At 44.3% G+C, this 21,282-nt stretch overlaps 2 protein-coding genes across 4 annotated transcripts in view; both read right to left on the reverse strand.

Annotated features, from left to right (window-relative positions):
* The window catches only part of LOC125710246 (cytoplasmic protein NCK2-like), a 50,986-nt gene extending 38,076 nt beyond the window's left edge, over positions 1-12,910 (reverse strand). Inside the window, exons 1-2 of one of the 3 annotated variants that reach the window (XM_048979791.1) lie at positions 12,425-12,637; positions 5,115-5,197 (exon numbers count right to left, since the gene is read on the reverse strand). The gene's annotated coding sequence lies outside the window, so the exon portion shown is untranslated. Of the gene's footprint in view, positions 1-5,114; positions 5,198-12,424; positions 12,638-12,861 lie in introns of those variants that run through there. The other 2 variants (XM_048979792.1, XM_048979790.1) reach the window with 2 other exon arrangements.
* A 7,137-nt stretch (positions 12,911-20,047) lies between these two features.
* On the reverse strand, positions 20,048-21,060 carry dph3 (diphthamide biosynthesis 3). Its single transcript, XM_048979804.1, has 3 exons — positions 20,865-21,060; positions 20,531-20,605; positions 20,048-20,276 (listed from the first exon to the last, which is right to left on the reverse strand). Exons 1-3 carry the CDS (start codon positions 20,970-20,972, stop codon positions 20,205-20,207), a joined length of 255 nt encoding a protein of 84 aa, XP_048835761.1. The 5' UTR covers positions 20,973-21,060; the 3' UTR covers positions 20,048-20,204.
* Between the last annotated feature and the right edge of the window lie 222 nt (positions 21,061-21,282).

Here is a 21,282-nt window from a genome sequence, read left to right on the forward strand (position 1 = left end):
CTAAGCTGACATGCCTTTATACAACTACATAAATCAATATTCGTACCCTACTGGTAGTTGTACCATCTCCATAGTACACAGCGTGGCAAAGCAAACTGAATATTAACATTCCTACACTGACAGGAATGAACAAGCACCGGTGATCGCCTTCAACAAATTAATCTGGCATTAAGAACCTGATATTCTGGTGATAGGAAAACTGATGATGTTCTCTGACTGCATCCTCAATGGTTAGAGTCGCTTCTGGAACAGGGAGACTGGATCAGAATCATATTTCAAATCTAGGCCAATAACGAATTGAGAAACAAATCCTAAAGATAAAAAACACTTAGAGCAGAGATGAAGGAGAAAGCAAGTGGCATAATTCTCGATGAGCATTGTGGCTTGAGGATATTAGCGCAAAAAACATCTGAAGATGCTGTTGGGTCACCCATTTTATATCGGTAAAGTTATGAGAAGCTGCTGTCATGTAGGGTGTCCATGAGATCTTCCAGCTGTCTCGCTGAGTAGGGTAAGGGGGGAGGAGAACTGAGCCTCTCTTCCATCTTCCAGCTGAGAGATGAATGCATCTCCTCAGAGCCCACACTGCAGGCGGCCCCGTTAACCTCCGAAGGACTGAGACAGCATCCTCTCTCGGGGACCAACCCAACAGGAAGCCTCCCCCACTGGACCTCCCGTGAAACTCCCTGATCCTGGCGGATGTGAGGCGAACAGGGAGCACGGGTCCAGTCGTGCGTACACTCCCCCTGCGAGACACTTTTCACACAAAAAAAACAATTACAGGAATACAGGCCGGACTGAGATACTGTGAGCGTTAGGTTCGCTCAGAAAGAAAGGGCTCATGGCCGCCTCCTCCAGTGGTCTCTCAGCGGCCACACCCCAAAAAGGAGAAACCCTCAGGAGGAGAGACCCTGATTGGGCCCCACTTTTAAAAGCAATGTTTCCCAGCCAACTACAGTGGAGCAGGTCTTGATACAGAGACATACACCAAGGGGTCACCTATCAAGCATTCAGGTAGTGCTGGTCAACTTTCCCCAGAAGAGCATGTCATAAAACTCTTGAGGTATTGGCTCGCACTTCAACTTAAGCTCAACTATGAGGTCAACTTTTGATACATGATGGAAAATAAATGCAAAAAAAAAAAAAGAGGTTACCAAAGCAATGAAGGCCCAACAAGCAAGAGTAGACTTCAACCTCCAGGCTGTAGGTTTGAAACCTGCCTTTGGCTGCATTCCCTGCAAGTTTACGCAGGTTTCCTCTCAGTCCAAAGACATGCAGTTTAGCTGCACTATTGTCTCTAAAATGGCCCGTGTGCATCTGGAATTGTACAGGGTGTCCACCCATCAGAGGCCATAAGTAAGTTCCAGGCTCACCTCAACCTGTCAGTCATTCCTGGATAAGTATTTGCGGATGTAGAGGAAAGATGGAGAGGAGATTTGCTGCAGCGTGATTCTCATAATAGGACCAAAATTATGGAATTCTGAAATTCCTTTATCCTTTAAAACTGTGGCAGGGATAAGTGGTTAGAAGATGGAGTTTGTTTCAGGGTCTCGGAGGCAGACAAGCGATTTCCCAACACATCACATTTGTGGGAGGATGGGGGGGGGGGGGGGGGGGGCGGGGGTATTGACCCAGTTTAGAGAGAGATGGCTTCTGCTACGCTTCTCATTCCTGCCGTTTCTGAGCAAACTTATGTTTCCTCTTATACTGTTGACATTTGAGAGGTCCATGAACCATTTTAAAAGTGCGATTCTGGCTTCCTCGGTAGTAACCCAGATCATTTGTAAGTTGCCATATGGATTCAGCTGTTTAATTGTTGACCTCAGGAAGCCCAGGGCACTTCGGCATGGCAAGAAATGGCTCCAGGGAGGCGGGGGCCCCCCCGAGGGCAAAAAGTGGCTGGAGTGACACCGCGGCACATGCACACTGTCACCGAGGCTCCAAGAATGGCAAAGGGCGCCCAGAAGCGCTGAAATCACGTGGAAAAGCGATGGGATTCAGTATCATGACGGCCATCAGCTGCCCTGGCAGATTTAACAGCGATCATATACACAGCCCGAAAATTGAGAATTTCAACTGGACGTGCAAAAACAGAGACAACACAAAGACAGGGAAGTCAGTGTGCTATGAAAATCAAATGGTGTGACGGTGAATGCAATGACCTCACACCAAAAACCTCAGACAATTTGAAGGCAGGTTATACCGGTTTCTGGTATACGCCCCCCCCCCCCCCCCCGACACACACACACACTCCCCAGAGAAGCCAAGATAAATCGGAGAAGACTCAGGTGACTTCACGCTTGTCCCTTTCTAGAAATCACTCAGAGTCTCCCACCCTGAGAAACAAATAATTAATAAACCGTTCACTTTTAGAACAACAGAAATAGCAGAAGACAGGGGGTGGGGGAGGGGGGGTGGATTACAGGGAACACAGCCCACTTGTATCAGCCAGGGCAGGCCTGTGCTTCAGAGTATATTTGCAGTTGAACACATCTTTAAAAAACGACAGGACGACAACGGGACACATTCCTGACATCTAATCTTTTAAGGCAGCCAATCATATTGCACCGCCCGGCTGTTGAGACCAGCATCCCCGCACACATAATGACCCAAAGCCTTTCCCATGCACTGGTCCAAATACCCACAAAAAACAGTATTTTCATGATTACACAGGGGTGTCGCAAACGAACTCGCGACAACAACAAGGAGTGACCAAGGCCAACAGCACACTGTCAATCCACATTTCTGCATAACACAACATTCCCTTCAATAGAGTCTCGCCTATGTCTGAATAACCTTAGGAGGCACAGACTGCTAATTTGCATTCATTTCAAATTCCACAGTATCACTAATGTAAGGGACATGTCGTACACAACAGAATTCAGTTTTGTTACTGCTGTTATGTCATTCCTTCAAGCGCAACTGTATAACCAAAATTAAGAACCCAAACTACCTTCTGTAGTTTATCCAGTAGATGACCTTGGGGCCTATCCCAGACAGCAGTGAGCACATGGGGAACACCCTGAATGGGCTGCCAGCCCATCGCAGAGCGCGCACACACACACACACACACACACACACACACACACACACACACACACACACACACACACACACACACACACACACACACACACACACACACACACACACACAGAAATTTAGACGCACCGGCTAGACCAGCTTGCTTTTGGACGGTGTGAGGAAATCTGCTCAATAACAGGGAATATGTGCAAACTCCATACAAAACCAGGGTTAGCGATCAAACCTAAGCCATTGTTCCACCCTACATGAATACATTCATTGGCCAGTTTACAAGGTCCATCTGCTCATTAACGCAAACTGGCAAATAAACGGCAACCGAATACATGAAGCAAATGGGCAGGGTCACCAGGTTTGTTAATGGTTAGAACGTGATCTGAGAGATCTTAAAGATGGTGTGATTGTTGATGCCAGACATCGTGGTCCCAGCATCTCAAAGACGGCCTCCCTCCTGGAATTTCCATTCACCACAAGTGTATGGAGTTTGCAGAGAATGGGGTAAGGAACAGAAAGCACCCAGTCAATGGCATTTCAGGAGCTAAAAACACCTTGTTAATGGGACAGGTCAGAGGAGACTTGTTAAAGCTAACAGGAAGGCCCAAGTGCCAAAACAACAGCTCAGTACAACAGTGGTGCGCAGAAAGTCATGTCTGAATACACAACCAATCTATCCTTGAGGTAGTTCCAGAGGCAAAACAAGTCCTGACCAGTAGTATGTGTGCGTGTGCGCATATATTACATAGACACACAAGTGTATGCATAGCAGAAGGTATAAAACCTTATGCCTTGTCGGTGTGTCCTGCTGCGAGTTTCGCCAAGGCGAGGTAATTAATAAGGGCAACAATTGCCGCATGTGTCACGATTATTTATGCAGGACTAGGAACTGCAGTTCTCTCTCTGTCGAAATTGATGGGGACAATGGTGTCATAATCAGATCTCCTCGAGTTGGATTGGAAGAGCCTTTCACTATGGCTTCAAGCACCAGATAGACAGGACCAATAAAACATCCCGCAAGAAAGCAAAAAGGCACGGGGGGGGGGGGGGCGTAGTTGGGGCAACTCTAGCCAAACGGTCTTTAAGAATCTGCTTTTGTTAACTGACAGGCTACCTCCTGAGAAGCAGTCGAGTCAGCATGTCCCTGATACCTCAGAAAGACCACATAAAGACACACGTCTGTCTGCCTCGAACACATGAAACGCCAGCGTGTAAATGGCTGTCGTAGCTAAAAGCTTGACGTCTCTACACGAGCTCGGGGCGTAGGCGAGAGTTGATTTGTGGGCCCAAGGCTCCCCGTAAATTGGGGCAGCCCCCATAACCAAGCAACCGAGGGAGGCTGGGACTGCCAGGGAAAGCAGAACGGGACAGATGAGACAAAAACTCATGAAAGTTTAAAAGCCCTCCCCGGCGGCCATCTTGCCAAGGAGCACATATCCAGGTATAACCAGAAAGACAGATGGTGACAGGATCCTTTCCACACATAAAGCAGATTCAAAGATCAGGCAAATCAAACCTGCCGTGAAGAGAACCTCCTTTCACCTAAAATACATTTATAAAGAATGTGGCTACAGCCATATCTGCAAACAGAACAGCAGCAGGAGTTGTAGCAGTAGCATTAGCGATAGCAATAGCAGTATTAATACTACTATGAAGACCATAACCTGTACTGGGAGGTCTATAGTCAGGGGAGGGGTACTATTAAAAAGACTGTCACTAATAGAAGCGCAGCAGTAATCAGGAAAAGCGTTTATGGCCGTATCTGTGTTAATAGTCAAGGTAATACTGTGTGGCCACCATGCCACAGTAACAGGGCTGAGTTCACAAAACCCAACCCCAGCTGCACAAACCGAGCCAAACCCCCGCCCCGAGCAAACATGATCAGCACTGAATAAACTTCCACTCACCGGTTGCAGTGGGGTGGGGGACATACCATTCTTAATGTCGGCCAAATTACAGAAATCGCTCACCTCGCGGGGCCTTCACAGCCTCAGGCTTTAAGCAGACTGCAATCACCCTGCGATTACCCTACAGACCTGCACTCCGTCCCTCAACTCAATGACGGCTCTCATGCGTACCGGTCTCTGCAGAGTAAGCGCGTTCCCCTCCGGCAGGGTAATCATCCCATTCTGGTCAAGACTTCTCACCTCCGAGGCCTGTTCTGTTAAAGAAAAGCTGATATAATCATCAACACCCCAAGACCACAACACTGCACACCCAGCGAGTTCGCTGAATGAAAAGCCCCACAGGAGAGAGACCAAGATGAAAGCCTTCTGCGGTAATACGATAAGGGAGGCGTCCGTACTGATAACGACCACTCTTTCTTGAACGGTGACTTCTGTTTTGCATCCCCTGCTTTCACCAACCGATTCGAGCATATGCATCTGAAACAACATCAGGCTTCAGTTCTGGCTGCTGTCTTCACTGTGGGATAAGGTAGGCCGGCATCACCTCCCCTGATTGGCTCTGAATATACAGCGAGCATAAGCGGCAGCCCGGAAAGCCATAACAATCACGGTCCCTAGATCGCGCAGTCTGGTAAGAGTTCGGCCTTTAAGGACAGATACCACTGGCCCATCTCCCCTGGGGGTGACCTCAGGGCTCAACACTCTCACACAGCTCAAGACTTTCAGAAAGACCACATTCACTCGTGGTTGAGGGGGAGGGAATCATACCTTTCATCACTGGCTTTAGATTTATATTCATTTTCTATCCATTTATATCCAAACGCCTTGACTCAGTGAAATGTCCCATAATCCACCTGACCTGCATTAGATGTACAAGTACTTAAACTGTGAAAGCGGGTTAATGGAATTCTTTTCATTTATGTTCATTGTAATTAAAATGTTTGACAGAATAAGCGACCCAGGATTTTTTCCCTAGACAATCATGAAAAAAAAAAATACAAATATTGATAAAAGCGCAAATTAAATTGCCATTTTTCTAAACAAAGGGTTATATCTGAGTTTTTCCAAAAGCAAACAAACAAGTGGACTTTATTCCACCCCCCCCCCCCCCCACCTCCCCCATTCAGACGCATTCCGCAGTCCATGCTAAAGGGTATCGCTCTGAGCCCAAGACCATTAGTCACATGGCTCCAGGTCTCTCCCCCTCTCCCCCCACATGACTGCATACACGCCAACATCTTGACCGTGACTTAACCACAGCACTACCCCCGGGGGGCTCACGGCTTCCAGTCACACGCCCAAAGACGGCGAGGCCCAACGAAAGCTTCCATTTACACTCTTACAGGAGCCGTAATTTCATCTCGGTGAACCAGGAAACCGAACACAACCTGGCATTTCCCGGCCCCTCTCTCTTGGCCTTTTAAAATTAGAAATGCTTAAGAAAGCACGAGGTTTACAGCATAACGAATTATTGTTAAGGCGAGTGTTAATTAAACCCATGGTTTTACCATCCCTTGGAAGAGGCGAGAAGGGAGACCATAGCATACTGCATTGTCATCAGGTTAAAAATGTGATACTACCCCCACCCCCATTTACACTGTGCACAATCTTAATGACACAGTAAATCATGCAGAATAAAAGATTTTATCTTCAGTTGTGCTTAACCTCCAAGGCCTAGAATGAGACTCCAACAGCAAAGTGGACACAAAGGAACCTCCTGCTCCGTCAACTGCAGACCACAGTGTATTATTTACATTTATTTAGCCAATGCTTGCATCCAAAGCAATGCACAACAGAGAATGCAGGGTCAACTAATCCCTAGAGCAAGTTCGGTTAAAGGCCTTGTACAAGGTCCCAATGGTGAAAGCACTCTGCTGACTATGGGATTTGAACCGGCAACCTTCCAAAATGTGGATACCGAGTCCTGACTAGCACAGCCACATGCGGCAAGAATAATTAAAGTTCAATTTAACGATGATTATTAACCTGGACCTCAAACTGCAAGGGATCCACAAAAATCCATTAATATTCAAGGCATCACCCATCACATCTGACTACCTGAAGCTACGAGCAGAGGTTAGAACGTCCAGAGGGATCAGGCACTCGATGTTCCCCGGATCACAGGGATGTGCTCCTTCCTGATTGGCTACCCTCCAAGAAACTGTTACAAAAGAGCGCAATGCCAGCAGTAGGGCTGCAGATCAAATGCTTTTTAAAAGGAGTGAGGTACCGCACTCGACAGGAAACAGAGTACATCTAATGCATTCATACGTTAGCCGCTATAGATGCTGTAAGTAATTAAATGAGGCCGGTGGCTGTTTTTCTCCCCTCTGGGTGTATCACAGAAAGAATCATGCAGTTACATACAATTCTCAGTTATCATTCCAACATCATTATCTATAAATATCTGCCAGACACAAAGGACGATACCAACAAAAGGAAGTGCGATCCTTTTCACAATGACTTATATGCAATATTTTTTCCCCTCTACGACTTAAAAGTTGCTCCTTGACTTGGGCAATTTTTTAAATATTAGGCAAGTGTTACAGTTCGATTTGGAAATGTAGGGAAACCTGCCCGATGAAATAAGCATTTGTTCTGAAATGAAACTGCCCTCAAGAATGAGTGCTCATGCATTCCATGTGAAACTGAATGTTACCGCAGGTCATCCACGACCGAAGCCACTCTTGATGCACTCAAGGCATTCTACCATCAACTTCAATTCAAAAGAAAATTAAGTTTGTCTCTCTCATTTACCATTCCGCTCAGCCACGAATCCCACACAACAACACGAATAACACAGCACCCCACAGTGCCAGAACAATAAATTCCTTCAACTTCCGCTGAGAGTCTAAGAATTTACTATTCACATTTCCCCCTAGTGTGTTCACCTGTCGTGATTTATGTCATAAATCCTAGCGAACGCTGCCATTAGACATAAGATGATACTGTCTACAGCCAGCACAAACCTCTCAGGAAGTCAAGCAGTCCTACATTCAATAGGAAGGTAGATGTACAAAACAACATGCAAAAATACAGGAAAGTCAAAAAGGAGGCACCTGAGATAAATAAAATTGACTAGAAATTCTTTCAGGGGTGGTTTTCTAAGAATATATGAACGATGTGTACGGACACCATAAAGAGAAGGGGAATGGGGGTGGGGGTGGGTCATCAAACAAAACAGCAGGAGACACACAAGTCAATGGTGACATTATAGAATTTGCATTTAATAAACACAAACAAGGCACATTCCAGCACAGGCCCCCAGAGGAGACCATTGTTCTTTCCAATTCATTTGAACCTTCACCGTGAGGTTGGTATGGCTGATGCTGTATTCCCTATTGGTTGCCAATAGCTCGAATCAAAGGGTCCTCTGTTCCAATAAGGATCTCGCAGATTTCAACCATCTTATAATCGGTAATGGAAAACCACAGGCCTGTTTCCCACCCGATCTTCCTGCTGCACAGACAGCTCCAGACCCTGGCCAAGGAAATGTCCCGCGGTTAGTAGAGCTGTGGCATTTTGCCTCAACTTAAAAGGGATCTGTCAAGACACCCAGGAACGATATGGAGGAATCAGAAGAGCTGCTGGCATAGATCTAGGAGAACGAGCGTCTCGGGATCCGTGCTGCCGGGAAGCGGCGTGCGCATTAATGGTCGGAGTGCCGACATCCGGAGCAGAAGGGAGCCTGTACAGTGGCGGACAGAAGAAACGAGAGAGCAGCGGACAGGACGAGCCAGTCTGCAGACTCAGACGCCCAAGGTGTGCCAAGAACACCTGAGAAGTTTATATGTATGAGCAAAACATTTTAAGTCATTTTATGACACAAGCTATTCAAGGATTTAAGAGAGAAAAACTAAAATAAACTAGTACAGTGCCATGATGTATGAGACAATCACACCAACCTAGGTGTTAAGTCACAAAATGGAGATGAGGTAATACAACAAAGAGTGTGTCTCCCGGAAACCATCAACACTACTGTTATGTAATGTCATGGAAACCCAGTGGTTGTCGTGACAAATCCATCGCTAATCCCTTATGTAAACACACCCATTCATGTCCAGGCGTATGAGAATTGAGACACTAAAAATTTCGCTGCGTGATTTGTGTACTTACTGCTATTTCAATGCATTTTCACCAAAACATGATCAAAACACAAAAACAAATATTAATATTAATGAATAAAAGACAAAGGACATGCAATAACTTACATTTAAAACACCAAATGTCCATGCTTGGCTCCAAACACCCAGCTAAAATAGAGGCACTTCACAAAGACGACGACCACTCAATCATAAATGTTACAATTATAAATTTTTCAGAATGATAAAATGTTTAGATTTCGGTTCGAATTACAGTAAGGAGAGAGAGTGCCGACTGCGGAACATAAACTTTCACGTCTCTCCCGACCACCCATTTTGAAGGAAGATGCTGGCCGTCACACTCGTCCCAAAGCCGAGCCTCCCAGCCCTTCCCTGGACTGGTTTGTCTGCTTGGAGGTGCCTCCCGCCACCCAGAGTGACTGAAATTACCGTCCGTGTCAAAGATACCATCTAGATGCTATTTTTGGGACCCTGCTTACAGCCCTCTTGAAGAGCAAGCACCCACGGGAAGCCTGATTACCAGAGGTGGGTGAATGCACAGCCTTAATGAGCAACAAATATAGTAAAAGTAAAATTGTGAGTGATTTCCTGGACCGGGATAGCTGGAAATCACCAAGGAACCATTTTGATCAGTCTTGCTGGTACTACCTGAAGGAAAATCGGTGTCGCGTAAAACTGTCAGAAGCATTAGTCTATGAAGGTAAACACTAAAAAGGGATTATTTTAGCGTTTTCCAGATGGTGTTTATTCACAAGTTTTTTTTTCAGAATTTCAAAGCCATATTATCAATAATGTGAATCATACATTTCTCAGCCCAACTATAAAGTAAACCAATAATTTTAATTTTCTCCCTTTACTGACTACAGCTACTATCATTGACTGTCATTGGCATTCGGGTGCAGACCCCCCCCCCCCCCCCCCCATCGTTTTTTTGTTCCGTTTCTTCTTATCCGCAGCCAATGTGCTACTGGAGATTACACTCCAGGAACAAATGTACAAGCAACCTGACTTTTGAGGGTATTAGACTCATACAGGGTGGGGAGGTGGCAGAAGACCCAGTCACGTCACTGCAGTTTCAGTTTAAGTATTTGTTTGGGTACTGCATCTTCAACCTGTGTACAACTAACCAAATACCCAACATAACAACAATAAATGCTCATTTTTGGGCTTGTAAATCAGAATTATGTGGCTCCAAATTAATTTTTAATTGTAAATTAACTGTATTCCAGGTTCCACTAACATGCTTTCCATAAATCAGCCATAATCATCTGGAAAATGTCACCAGAAGAAGAACTCTGAAATCCAGTAAAAGGGGGCAGTCATGCAGCGGATATATACAAGTAATTTTCTGTTTTTGAATCTCATTTCATACGCCTATGATGCTTAATTAAGGTATGATTTATTGGATTTTATCTATCTTTTGTTATTTGTTACTGAAAAATGCCAAATCCACGTTGAAATCAGATCAGCGAGTTTAATAAATAAATTTCCTCTAGTTGTTGGGCCCACCTCCTCCACAACCTGATTGGTTATCTCTCAGAACCAATCATTGTTCCTTCTGCCCTCAGAACATTTTTGTACAAGTAAAATTCCCATGAGCTCCCATGAGTCAACCCTGTTTCACAACCCACAATTACAATGATGTAAAAGGTGTGGTGTGGCCGGTAAGATAAGCGCCCTCTGACTTTTGTACTCATATCTAGCTTACCGCACTGTCAACTTCGGCTTAAACACTACAAAATAAAATAAATTCAATTCCACAGTTTTCAGCAGGTGTGCTAATAAATGCAGTGTAATTGACTCCGCTGCAAACCCGGGAGCTGTTCTGGGCAGCAATCTCCATCGCCCACCCCAAAAGTCCCTATAAATATTCAGACATTTCCAGTAGGGGCTAAAACGACACCCCCCTCTCGCGACACCTGGAGCAACTTTACATATTAATTTATGCAATAACTTCATGCCCAGCTTTTGCTTCATAACTGGGAATGATAATATCAAGCTCTTTGAAAGAAAAGTTAAATGAAACCATTACAGGAGCCGCCAAGAAAGTTACAGTTTAGGAAATCGAATCAAGAAGGCAAAACGGTCGTTAAATGTGAAATCCGCCATCTGCTCAGGCTGAAGTCCCTTTTAAGCAGCTAGAGTACCGCGATTGCACAATGAATATATAAAAAACATTAAATCTCTGGAGTGAAAGGGGAAACACCGCACATGGAGAAGTTACCAACTGAAAATAACACTGTTTTTCAAGGACCAGCATATTCCTAGGAAAACCACAAATCTGTACGGATTAAACCTCTGTGTTGAATACTGTATGAAGAAGACACGTCCCTACAGGTGTATACACACACATTATATATTACACACACACTTTAAATTAACCCAGAATTATGAAAAACACGTCATGTATATCATTTAAAGTTTGCCAAATAAAATATATAGCATTAATTTACTCGACGTAAACTATACAGTTAAAGAGCACTCCGTTTGATATACCTATTAATAATTAACAAAGATCAGACACACTGGTAAATGGAAAATGCAAACGGACCAGCCCAAGCCGGCATATTCACGCCGAGTCCCCGAACTCCCTCGAACTACACGGGGTGTCAATAACTACTTGTTTGAATTCCCTTTCATCCGAGTGTAAATTTGCAATATCACCCAGGCTGCAGTGATAAAACACGTTTTCAAAAGGGCAACCAAAAATTGACAGCTACTGTGCAAGTTCTTCATAATATTTTAAAAGGGCTGTCAAATAAGGTGTTCGACGGCAGATGGGAATAACAAGAAGACTGATCCCGGTGCTTAAAAAACGGCACCGCGCTGGGTACCTCCGCCGCTCGCTGGCTGCGTTATTCTGCCGTTTCATTGTTTAACCTTCATCGCTGCGGCTCACCGACTTAAGCGCCGATTCACCAGCCGATCGCTTTGTTACCGGTTACTTATCCCGCAAGGATATAAACTGGATACACTGACGGGGAGACGATGTTTGGGCAAGACGAAACGCCATCGATCCCATGAGACACCAAAGCGCCCATCTATTGTATATGCGGGGGAAACGCAAGCAATTCACACGCCTGCACAAAAGCGGCGGAGCCCGGAGAACGATCGGGCGGCTCCAGCGGCATGGGCACCCCCAGATCGGGCTTGCACTTTTCTGCCAACGCAGGCCCCGGCGTCCCCCACCAGACGCGGGTGTCGCGGTCTTCAAACAGCACCGTGCAACCCCCCCTGCCTCCAAAAGATCCCGAACCCCCACCCCAAGCCCCTCGCCGATCCTGGAGCACGAAACGCGCCCGGGCATCGCCCGCATCTCACGTCAAAGCGGCCGCACCAACTTTGCGCTTAGTTCCCAATGCCTTTTTGCCGTCTTACCTTTAGTGTAAAGTCCGAATCGAATCGGGCGTGGGAATTAAAGCTGGTACGCCGGTAAGAAATACACCTTTCTGCAAGCTCGGATGTGCCGTAAGCAAACAGACGAAATCCGCTTGGACTATCTTTTCAGGACGTTTTTTTTCCCTTACCAGGCCCAGCAACTCCACTCTCTCTCTCTCCCTCCCTCCCCGTCTCTCTCTCGCTCTCTCTCTCTACCTTCAGCACAGCCCACTAATTTGCTTGGTGACGTCACCCTCCCGAAGCAGGACTCGGAGAGGAGAGCCCGTCTCTCCTGCACAATAATAAGTCTCATTTCCCTATGGCTGCGTGTTAATCTGCGAGCCGCCAAGTACTTTCCCTACATTTGACAAGTCTGTAAAATACGAAAAAAAGCAGCTACGAATTAAGTGGCCGAGAAAAAAATATATAGTACAAACCGGGAGCAGAGCCTTGAATGCGACGTGGACGCCGCAAGAAGTTCGAAACTGAAGGGATCAGATTACTGCCCGGATCTGTTACAATACATGTCTGATTATATATTAGTTATGGTAACAGTATTTACGTGCGTTCACTGCGCGGCTTGTAGGATAAAAGCCAGAAAGACTCAATTCTCTTATTTCATTGCGCTTTGTGCTTTAAAGAAGTAGAGATCAAAGGACTCGCATGGGCATGCAGAAATATCTGTTGAAAACAGAAAGGACTTACTCAAAAGGGGGGGAAAGGAAAATTATAGGTTTTGTTACTCCGGTATTCATGTTAATCAGAGAATATCAGAGTGTCCTGATGTGTTTATACCTTTTAAGCCTGTTTCATAAGACATAAGCTACCAATTATAGTGTAATTACCCCCGTGTGCTTATTATAAACCCTTCCTCATTAAAACTATGTAAATATGTAGAGCCGTTGTCTCTATTTTGAATTAAAGAGAATAACCGTGAAGTGTTTAAAATTGCGTTAAACTATTGTTTATGCCTACCTTTTCCATAAAATGTCACTAGCAATTGTGTGAGCTGTATTATTTACAAATGAACATTTGGTCGTAAGATATGCACAAGAACCTAGGATTAGCATTGGCTAAATAAAGGAAATTTTAAATGAGTGAAAATTGAAAATGTACACTGTATACGAAGTGACTGGAAGCAAAGGAGGTGTACCACTGACATTTCCAAGTGTCCAGATTTTCTGAGAGATGTTCAGGAAAGAACAGCAGAGCAGTATCTCCAATAGGCATTACTGGAAAAATTAAACATTTTCGATTACAGTGACAAGCTGGCTTACGGAATTGGTCAGAAAGGCTGCATTATAACAGAAATTCCAAAACGTTAAACACTAACCCTTTCCCACTCCCTCACCCCCACAATCGGGTATATTGGTATATCCTCCCTCCCATCTCTGAGCCCCCACTTTGGCCTACTCCATGGGGATCCACTCAGCACTGAGGATCCCGTCGATGGCTTCCTGCTGTTGCAGCCTTTCTGACAGGAATGCAGCTAAACGTATCGACCTCATTGCCAGTAGATTAAACATGCTTCGATAAACACATGGGGCCCTCGACATCAACCGAAGGACGCCAATACTGGCTAACGGTTGGCTCCGCCATTGCCAAACCGCTTGCTTGCAGCCCTCCTTGTGCCACGGCATTTCAGCTCACTTAATTCAATTTAAACCAGAGAACTTTCGTGTCTCTTGCTGGAAAAGGTTAAAGAATGAATGGGTGTTGGAGACAAGTGTTTAATCTGTGTCCTCCTCTCTCTCTTTTCCTTTCTAAACACCTGTTCTTCATTTCCTTTCACTTCCTGTCTATGGGACGGCACACGCCGTCTCCAGCCTTATGCTGTTATTACACGACAACAATTTCGACACCTTGAAAACTTGGCTCCAAGCTTGAAACCTCACATGACTACTGTGGTTTCCTACAATGGCCAAGAACATAAGAAATTTACAAATGAGAGGAGGCCATTCGGCCCATCAAGCTCGTTTGGGGAGAACTTAACTAATAGCTCAGAGTTGTTAAAATCTTATCTAGCTCTGATTTAAAGGAACCCAGGGTTTTAGCTTGCACTACACTAGCAGGAAGACTATTCCATACTCTAATTACACGCTGTGTAAAGAAGTGCTTCCTCAAATTCAGTTTAAAATGTTCTCCCGCTAATTTACACCTATGACCACGAGTTCTAGTATTTAAACTAACATTAAAGCAGCCATTTGGCTGAACAGCATTGAGAACTGTTAGAATCTTATATACCTGGATCATGTCCCCCCTTTAATCTCCTTTGCGTGAGGGTGAACAGATTCAGCTCAGCTAACCTCTCCTCATTAAGACAATGCTTAATTTAAATAAATGTATATAAAAATTAAGTAATATATGTAAGTGAAGAATTGCGATTGTTGACACATAGTGTAGAACAATGACACGTGTCCTCTGTTTTTAACCTAAATTGTGACAATGTGACCAATGAGCAGCTAATTCAGCGCCCGGGGAGCAGTGCTTGGGGGCAGTACTTTTCTCAGGGTACCTCAGGGGTACCTTGCTGGTCGGGGATTCAAACCAGCAACCTTTCAATCACGATCATGCTTCCCTGACCATTAGGCCCTAACTACCAGAAACTGATGGGGATCAAATAGCAGTTCCGTTTCTGAAGGCTTGGAGTAACCGTTCATGTCCCCAAATTCTAAATCACACAGCGACGGATCATTAATACCAGGCAATGAAATGCATAAAACTGAAACCTCTGCCGGTCAAGATATTTAATCTTAAGGCTGTAAAATCTGAGCTTATCTAACCCTGGTTTACTTTTAAAGGGTGAGTTCAGTGCCTCTGGGGAAAACAAGGGCCATTTAAACCGGATGTCGTGTCTCTCAGTCCAATTGAATGATAATTCTAAGAAGACTGAGAATTTCTTTGAGTAAAAGATTTCCACTTGGGGTTCTGGAGAAGGATAATGGTGTAAGTAAACATGCTGTGAGAGAGGGTGTCTGCTTCATTTCCCATCAGCAGCGTTAAAACAAATACAGCTTTTCTGGAAGAGTGCTTTCTTCAGCTTTTTCTAAACTGTTTTATAAACCAAGTCGTTGACAAATCAGAGCAGTTTTTTATTCAACTATCCACAACTCGCCCAGTGAAGGGTTTGGGGAACCTGGAAGCCACGCCAAGGAGCACAGGGCAACGAGCTGGATGGGATGCCAAACTACTGTGGGGCAGGCGTGCACACACACACACACACACACACACACACACACACACACACACACACACACACACACACACACACACACACACACACACACACTAAGACTGACTCTGAGACAGCATTTTATGCAATTGCATGTTTTTGTTTTGTTTTTAACAAACATGTAACAACATATGGAAAACATACAAACTGCACATGCAGCAGGAATTAGACCCACAAGCCTGTAGGTGTAATTGTGCAGCATTACAGACTGAGCTGTCATACCAGCACACAGTACTCTGTATGTCACTGCTTCTACTAATAGACCGGTGACTAAAACCAGTAGAAAATTCAATGGTCGTAATACATAGACAGATCAGAATATTCATAAAATATGCAATTATAAATAACTCTTATAAATTATAAGTAACCAATATGGTTTCTAAATTTCCTATATTTTATACTCTCTGTAAAATGGATGCTATATTATATGACATGCGAAAGCCAGTCCGTACCAAAAAGTAATTGATTTTCGAGACCATTAGTGGATTTAATCAGTGCACATTTTTTTACATTATGCCTGGCCTAAAGGAGGCATACTTAATGATAATTAATCAACTGTTCATGTCTGTTCAAGTGACCATTTTGTTTCTTGCAGTCAGGATAATCATGTAAATTCTGTGACATTTCAGATTCATGGTAGTGACTGTCTAAGTGTGTGGGGTCTGTCCAGTGACTGCGTACAGTCCAGTAATGCACTATATGTGCTCACTGCAGACATATTTAATGTTTAAAGAAAGTATGAAAAGTTCTGGATAAAATTAACTAACGTAGCTATGTGTATGTCTTTGTACTGTATGTATTCTTATATTTTAGTTGCCAGAACAACACCTAAACACTGTTGTTGAGCCAAGACAGTGCTGTGTCACTCTGATTAAAGGACTTTTGAAGCTCATTGAGGTTGTTTCCTTCGTTAGATTAAAAAGCTTGCCAGCTCATTTACCAGAACAAGTCCAGAACATGGATGATGTTTTGCCTGCGGAAGATCCTATGAGTCGTCTAGATTGATTTTCCTGCGTTTCTCTTTATTAGTAAAATAGTAAAAACCGCTTGTCATAAAACTAGTTTTTTTGGTAAAAAAAAATTATACATATATATATATATATATATATATATGTAATGTTTTATAAGTTTAATGACTTACCCATGTTTCCCACAAATACCTGGAAATTATAAGAAAGGCGACAGAAGCTGGTTTGCAGCGTGCAGATACACGGAACAGAAGAGTTCATCACGCACGTATCATATTTGCCACTTTTGCGCCCCCTGGCGCCCTACTCTAGAAACCCACCTGTTTCGGGTATCTGTGAGGCTCCGTTACAATTGAATGATATTTTGATTTACCACAAATACATAGGTGAATGGTTAATCGTATTTTTTCATTTTCAAACAACAATATGTATCAATGACGAAGGCGCAAATAAATAATAATCTTCAATTATACAACAGACAATAACTAGATTCCCGAAATCTTTGGTAGAGTTATTTAGCGCTGTTATTGATTCTGAAAAGGCCAAACGCTATAAAATGAACGACCGCAGTTTCATTTTCACAATTAATTTACAGAAAACCTATTTCTAAATACAAACACCCCTGCATGCATAAACGCGATGAAGAACTATTGTAAATCGTTTCTAATCAAACTTACGTAGGTCCTGTTTCATTGTGATTGATCTGGTCGAGATCAAATCAGGCTGAATATAGCAAGCCATCAATGTCAATTTCACGTCGGATTTACATTGTTTAATGACACAACCGGGTAGAGCCATGTTTTCAACGAACGCCGGTGTTAGACTGACTTGCAACTTATATTCAGCCCTTTTGTTGTCTGACATTGAAACATATTACATCATTTGGCCCTTATTTATACATGGTTAGATTTGCGTGGCGGGAAAAAGCCAATACATTCATTCAACAGTAATTTGAAGAAAAAAAAACAGCTATGATGACATAATTGGGCAGCGGCCAATCAGTAGCCTCACGTTGCCAGTGACAGGGGTTCAAATCCCAAAACCTAGCCCTGCATATCCAGCATTTTCATGTATTTGTGTGTGAGCTGTAACTACCTGGCATCTCAACATTACCTCCAGTGTATGACTGAACCTGTGCATCTGTTGATGGTCTGGCATCCCATCCTATATTAGGATCAGTGATTGGAAGATGGATTCACCACAGGGGCAGGTTATAAATTAAGGTGGAAAACAGTGTGGTTTTCTTGCTTATTACTATTGGCTGTAATACCAGAATGTTCATTAAGGGATTTGTTTCCCTTTCAAAACTAAGCACCTTTGAAATCATGTGCAGAGGACAAAAACGGTTCAGCGCAGAGCTTCTCTTCATGCGTTTCGGACTCTGGGCCAGTGAACAAACAAGACATTTGCACATAAAACTGGGAAATGCAATTAACACGTAGCTGTCACATTTGCTCTACATCTGCGGTGCATGTAACTAAATATTTGCATGGAGACTGGCAGAGATGTGACCACCTCTATAGAAGCAGAAGTTTGGGCTGTTCGCTGGTCTGGACCATTCAGGTGAGTTAACACAATGCAAGGAGCAAAGAAATCAGCGATGATGTTAGAGAAGCAATTGTTGCTGTTCATCAACCTAGGAAGGGTTATAAGGCCATGGCCAAACAATATGAAGCCCACCATTCTACAGTGAGACAGATTGTGCACAAACTGAAAACATTCAAGACCGTTGCCAATCTTCTCAGGAGTGGACATCCCAGTAAAGGAGAAAGCCTCATCTCTCTAAAATGAACATGGCAGCGTGGTTTAGGTTTTCAAAGTTGCATCTGAACAAACCACAGGACTCCTGGAACAATGTACTTTGGACAGATGAGACCAGAGTGGAGATGCTTGGCCTTAATGCACAGTTGCCACGTCAGATCTCAATGGGGAAGAAAATTCATGCTGTGTATCAATACTGATACGGACTGGGTAATGTGTTAAGGACGAAAGGATGCCACATCATTCGAGGGAAATTAAAATGATCAGCCTACAGAGGGCGGAATTTAAAGACACTCCGAAAATCACAGTGAAAAAAATTATGCAGCTGGTTAATCTGTTTTGTCAAAATTTCATTGCAGCAACTCAAAACCGTACTCAGTAGTCTGTATGGCCCCCATGTGCGTGTATGCATGCCTGACAACGTCGGGGCATGGTCCTAATGAGACGACAGATAGTGTCCTGGGGGATCTCCTCCCAGATCTGGACCAGGGCATCACTGAGCTCCTGGACAGTCTGAGGTACAACCTGGCGGAGTTGGATGGACCGAAACATAATGTCCCAGAGGTGTTCTATTGGATTTAGGTCAGGCGAGTGTGGGGGCAAGTCAATGGTATCAATTCCTTCATCCTCCAGGAACTGCCTACATGCTCTTGCCACATGAGGCCGGGCATTGTCGTGCACCAGGAGGAACCCAGGACCCACTGCACCAGCATAGGGTCTGACAATGGGTTCAAGGATTTCATCCCGATACCTAATGGCAGTCAAGGTGCCGTGGTCTAGCCTGTAGAGGTCTGTGCGTCCCTCCATGGATATGCCTCCCCAGACCATCACTGACCCACCACCAAACCGGTCATGCTGAACAATGCTGCAGGCAGCATAACGTTCTCCATGGCTTCTCCAGACCCTTTCACGTCTGTCACATGTGCTCAGGGTAAATCTGCTCTCATCTGTGAAAAGCACAGGGCGCCAGTGGCGGACCTGCCAATTCTGGTATTCTATGGAAAATTCTAATCGAGCTCCACGTTGCCGGGCAGTGAGCACAGGGTCCACTAGAGGACGTCGGGCCCTCAGGCCACCCTCATGAAGTCTGTTTCTGATTGTTTGGTCAGAGACATTCACACCAGTGGCCTGCTGGAGGTCATTCTGTAGAGCTCTGGCAGTGCTCATCCTGTTCCTCCTTGCACAAAGGAGCAGATACCGGTCCTGCTGATGGGTTAAGGACCTTCTACGGCCCTGTCCAGCTCTCCTAGAGTAACTGCCTGTCTCCTGGAACCTCCTCCATGCCCTTGAGACTGTGCTGGGAGACACAGCAAACCTTCTGGCAATGGCACGTATTGATGCGCCATCCTGGAGGAGTTGGACTACCTGTGCGACCTCTGTAGGGTCCAGGTATCGCCTCATGCTACCAGTAGTGACTCTGACTATAGCCAAATGCAAAATAAGTGAAAAAACCGTCAGAAAAGATGAGGGAAAAATGTCAGTGGCCTCCACCTGTTAAACCATTCCTGTTTTGGGGGTCTTCTCCTTATGGCCCCTCTAGTGTACATGTTGTTAATTTCATTAACACCAAAGCAGCTGAAACTGATTAACCACCCCCTTTGCTACTTAACTGACCAGATCAATATCCCAGATGTTCCATTGACTTGATTAAAAAGTGTTCCTTTAATTTTTTTTAGCAGCGTATTTCTTTCAAACCGTGTTCATTTCACAGTGTAAAGGAGTCCATGGCCAACTTTTGCCATTTCCTGTTCTGCTCTGGTAGTGATGGAACCAGTCCATAAAATCTGTGCCAGTCCTCAGTGAAGTAGAGTCGAGCTGCTCAGGTCTTCACCAGCTCCGCTTTGCTTTCTGCTGCTGGAGCTTGAATTACTTCTCCAGTCATGAATTCCTCCTGTTCACAAAACAATCATTTCATAATTACTTTACCACTGCATTAAACCAGCCCAGGGTGAATAAAATGTACGGACTGTACATCTTAATTGTAAACCAATTATCTTCGATTAAAACAACTCTCAATCGTTAGGTAGGTCTGGTGACATTTACACGTTTTACAATAAAAACCAACATAAACCCTTCACGGTTCCCAAAGCAGACTCGCCCCCGGCAGATTGTCACCGACTCCGCAGAGCTGTGGATCGCACTCACTTTGTCGTATATAACTTTTACTATCAGCGAGCAGCTCGGGCATGTTGCTACTTCCTCGCCATTCTCCAAGTCCTCCTAAAAACAATGTCAAAAGAAAGATTACAAAAACAGCCATATCACCATATACATGCTCGTTTTCCATTCTAAATCCCCTAAACCGGCTCAATTCAATAAATATATAAAACTCTCGTTTAATGAACTAGAAGTACATTATGTCAAAACCATAATCACGAATTATGACATATCTAAAGACAAATACGTGCTAGTTAACCAACGAAACACGTTTCCAGGGGATAATCGGCAAAACGTGAAGTTACCAACAAAAGCGACTTACTTTGGTTATAGCAAATCTGTCTCCACACGGACAGGGGAAATAGTATGTCTCTGTTTCCTCGTCATATTCAAAATCTTCTATTTCTACCTCATCGTGATATATTGACATTTTCCGTAATTATCAAGAGTTTCGGCGTTTACAACCCATGGATTTGTCTTTACCACCGTCTCAGAAATTCTACGTATGCAGCAGCCGCGATGGCGCGGGGTTTTGTGGGAAATGTCGTTTTTCATTAATCATCGCCCGTTTGTGCGTTCTTCATTAAACAAAAAAACAACAACCTGTTATCACTGTTATGACTGTAGCTTGGTTTTCTGTCCGTGAAAATTATGAACAGGAGTGGAGACGAGTCACAATTTTGCCAGAAACCAACATGCACTCTACAGAAGCTCAACTTTGTGTGAAGCATGTGGCCATA

This window comes from Brienomyrus brachyistius, chromosome 16 (assembly GCF_023856365.1).
Source record: "Brienomyrus brachyistius isolate T26 chromosome 16, BBRACH_0.4, whole genome shotgun sequence".
Lineage (NCBI taxonomy): Eukaryota > Metazoa > Chordata > Actinopteri > Osteoglossiformes > Mormyridae > Brienomyrus > Brienomyrus brachyistius.

Excerpts from the sequence above, each read along its gene's own strand:
- dph3 (XM_048979804.1), bottom strand. The coding sequence starts at position 20,972 with ATGTCAATATATCACGATGAGGTAGAAATAGAAGATTTTGAATATGAC. Across the intron at positions 20,606-20,864 it reads ACAGATTTGCTATAACCAAA|GAGGACTTGGAGAATGGCGA; the intron begins GTAAGTCGCTTT and ends CATTGTTTTTAG. Across the intron at positions 20,277-20,530 it reads TAAAAGTTATATACGACAAA|GAGGAATTCATGACTGGAGA; the intron begins GTGAGTGCGATC and ends TTTTGTGAACAG.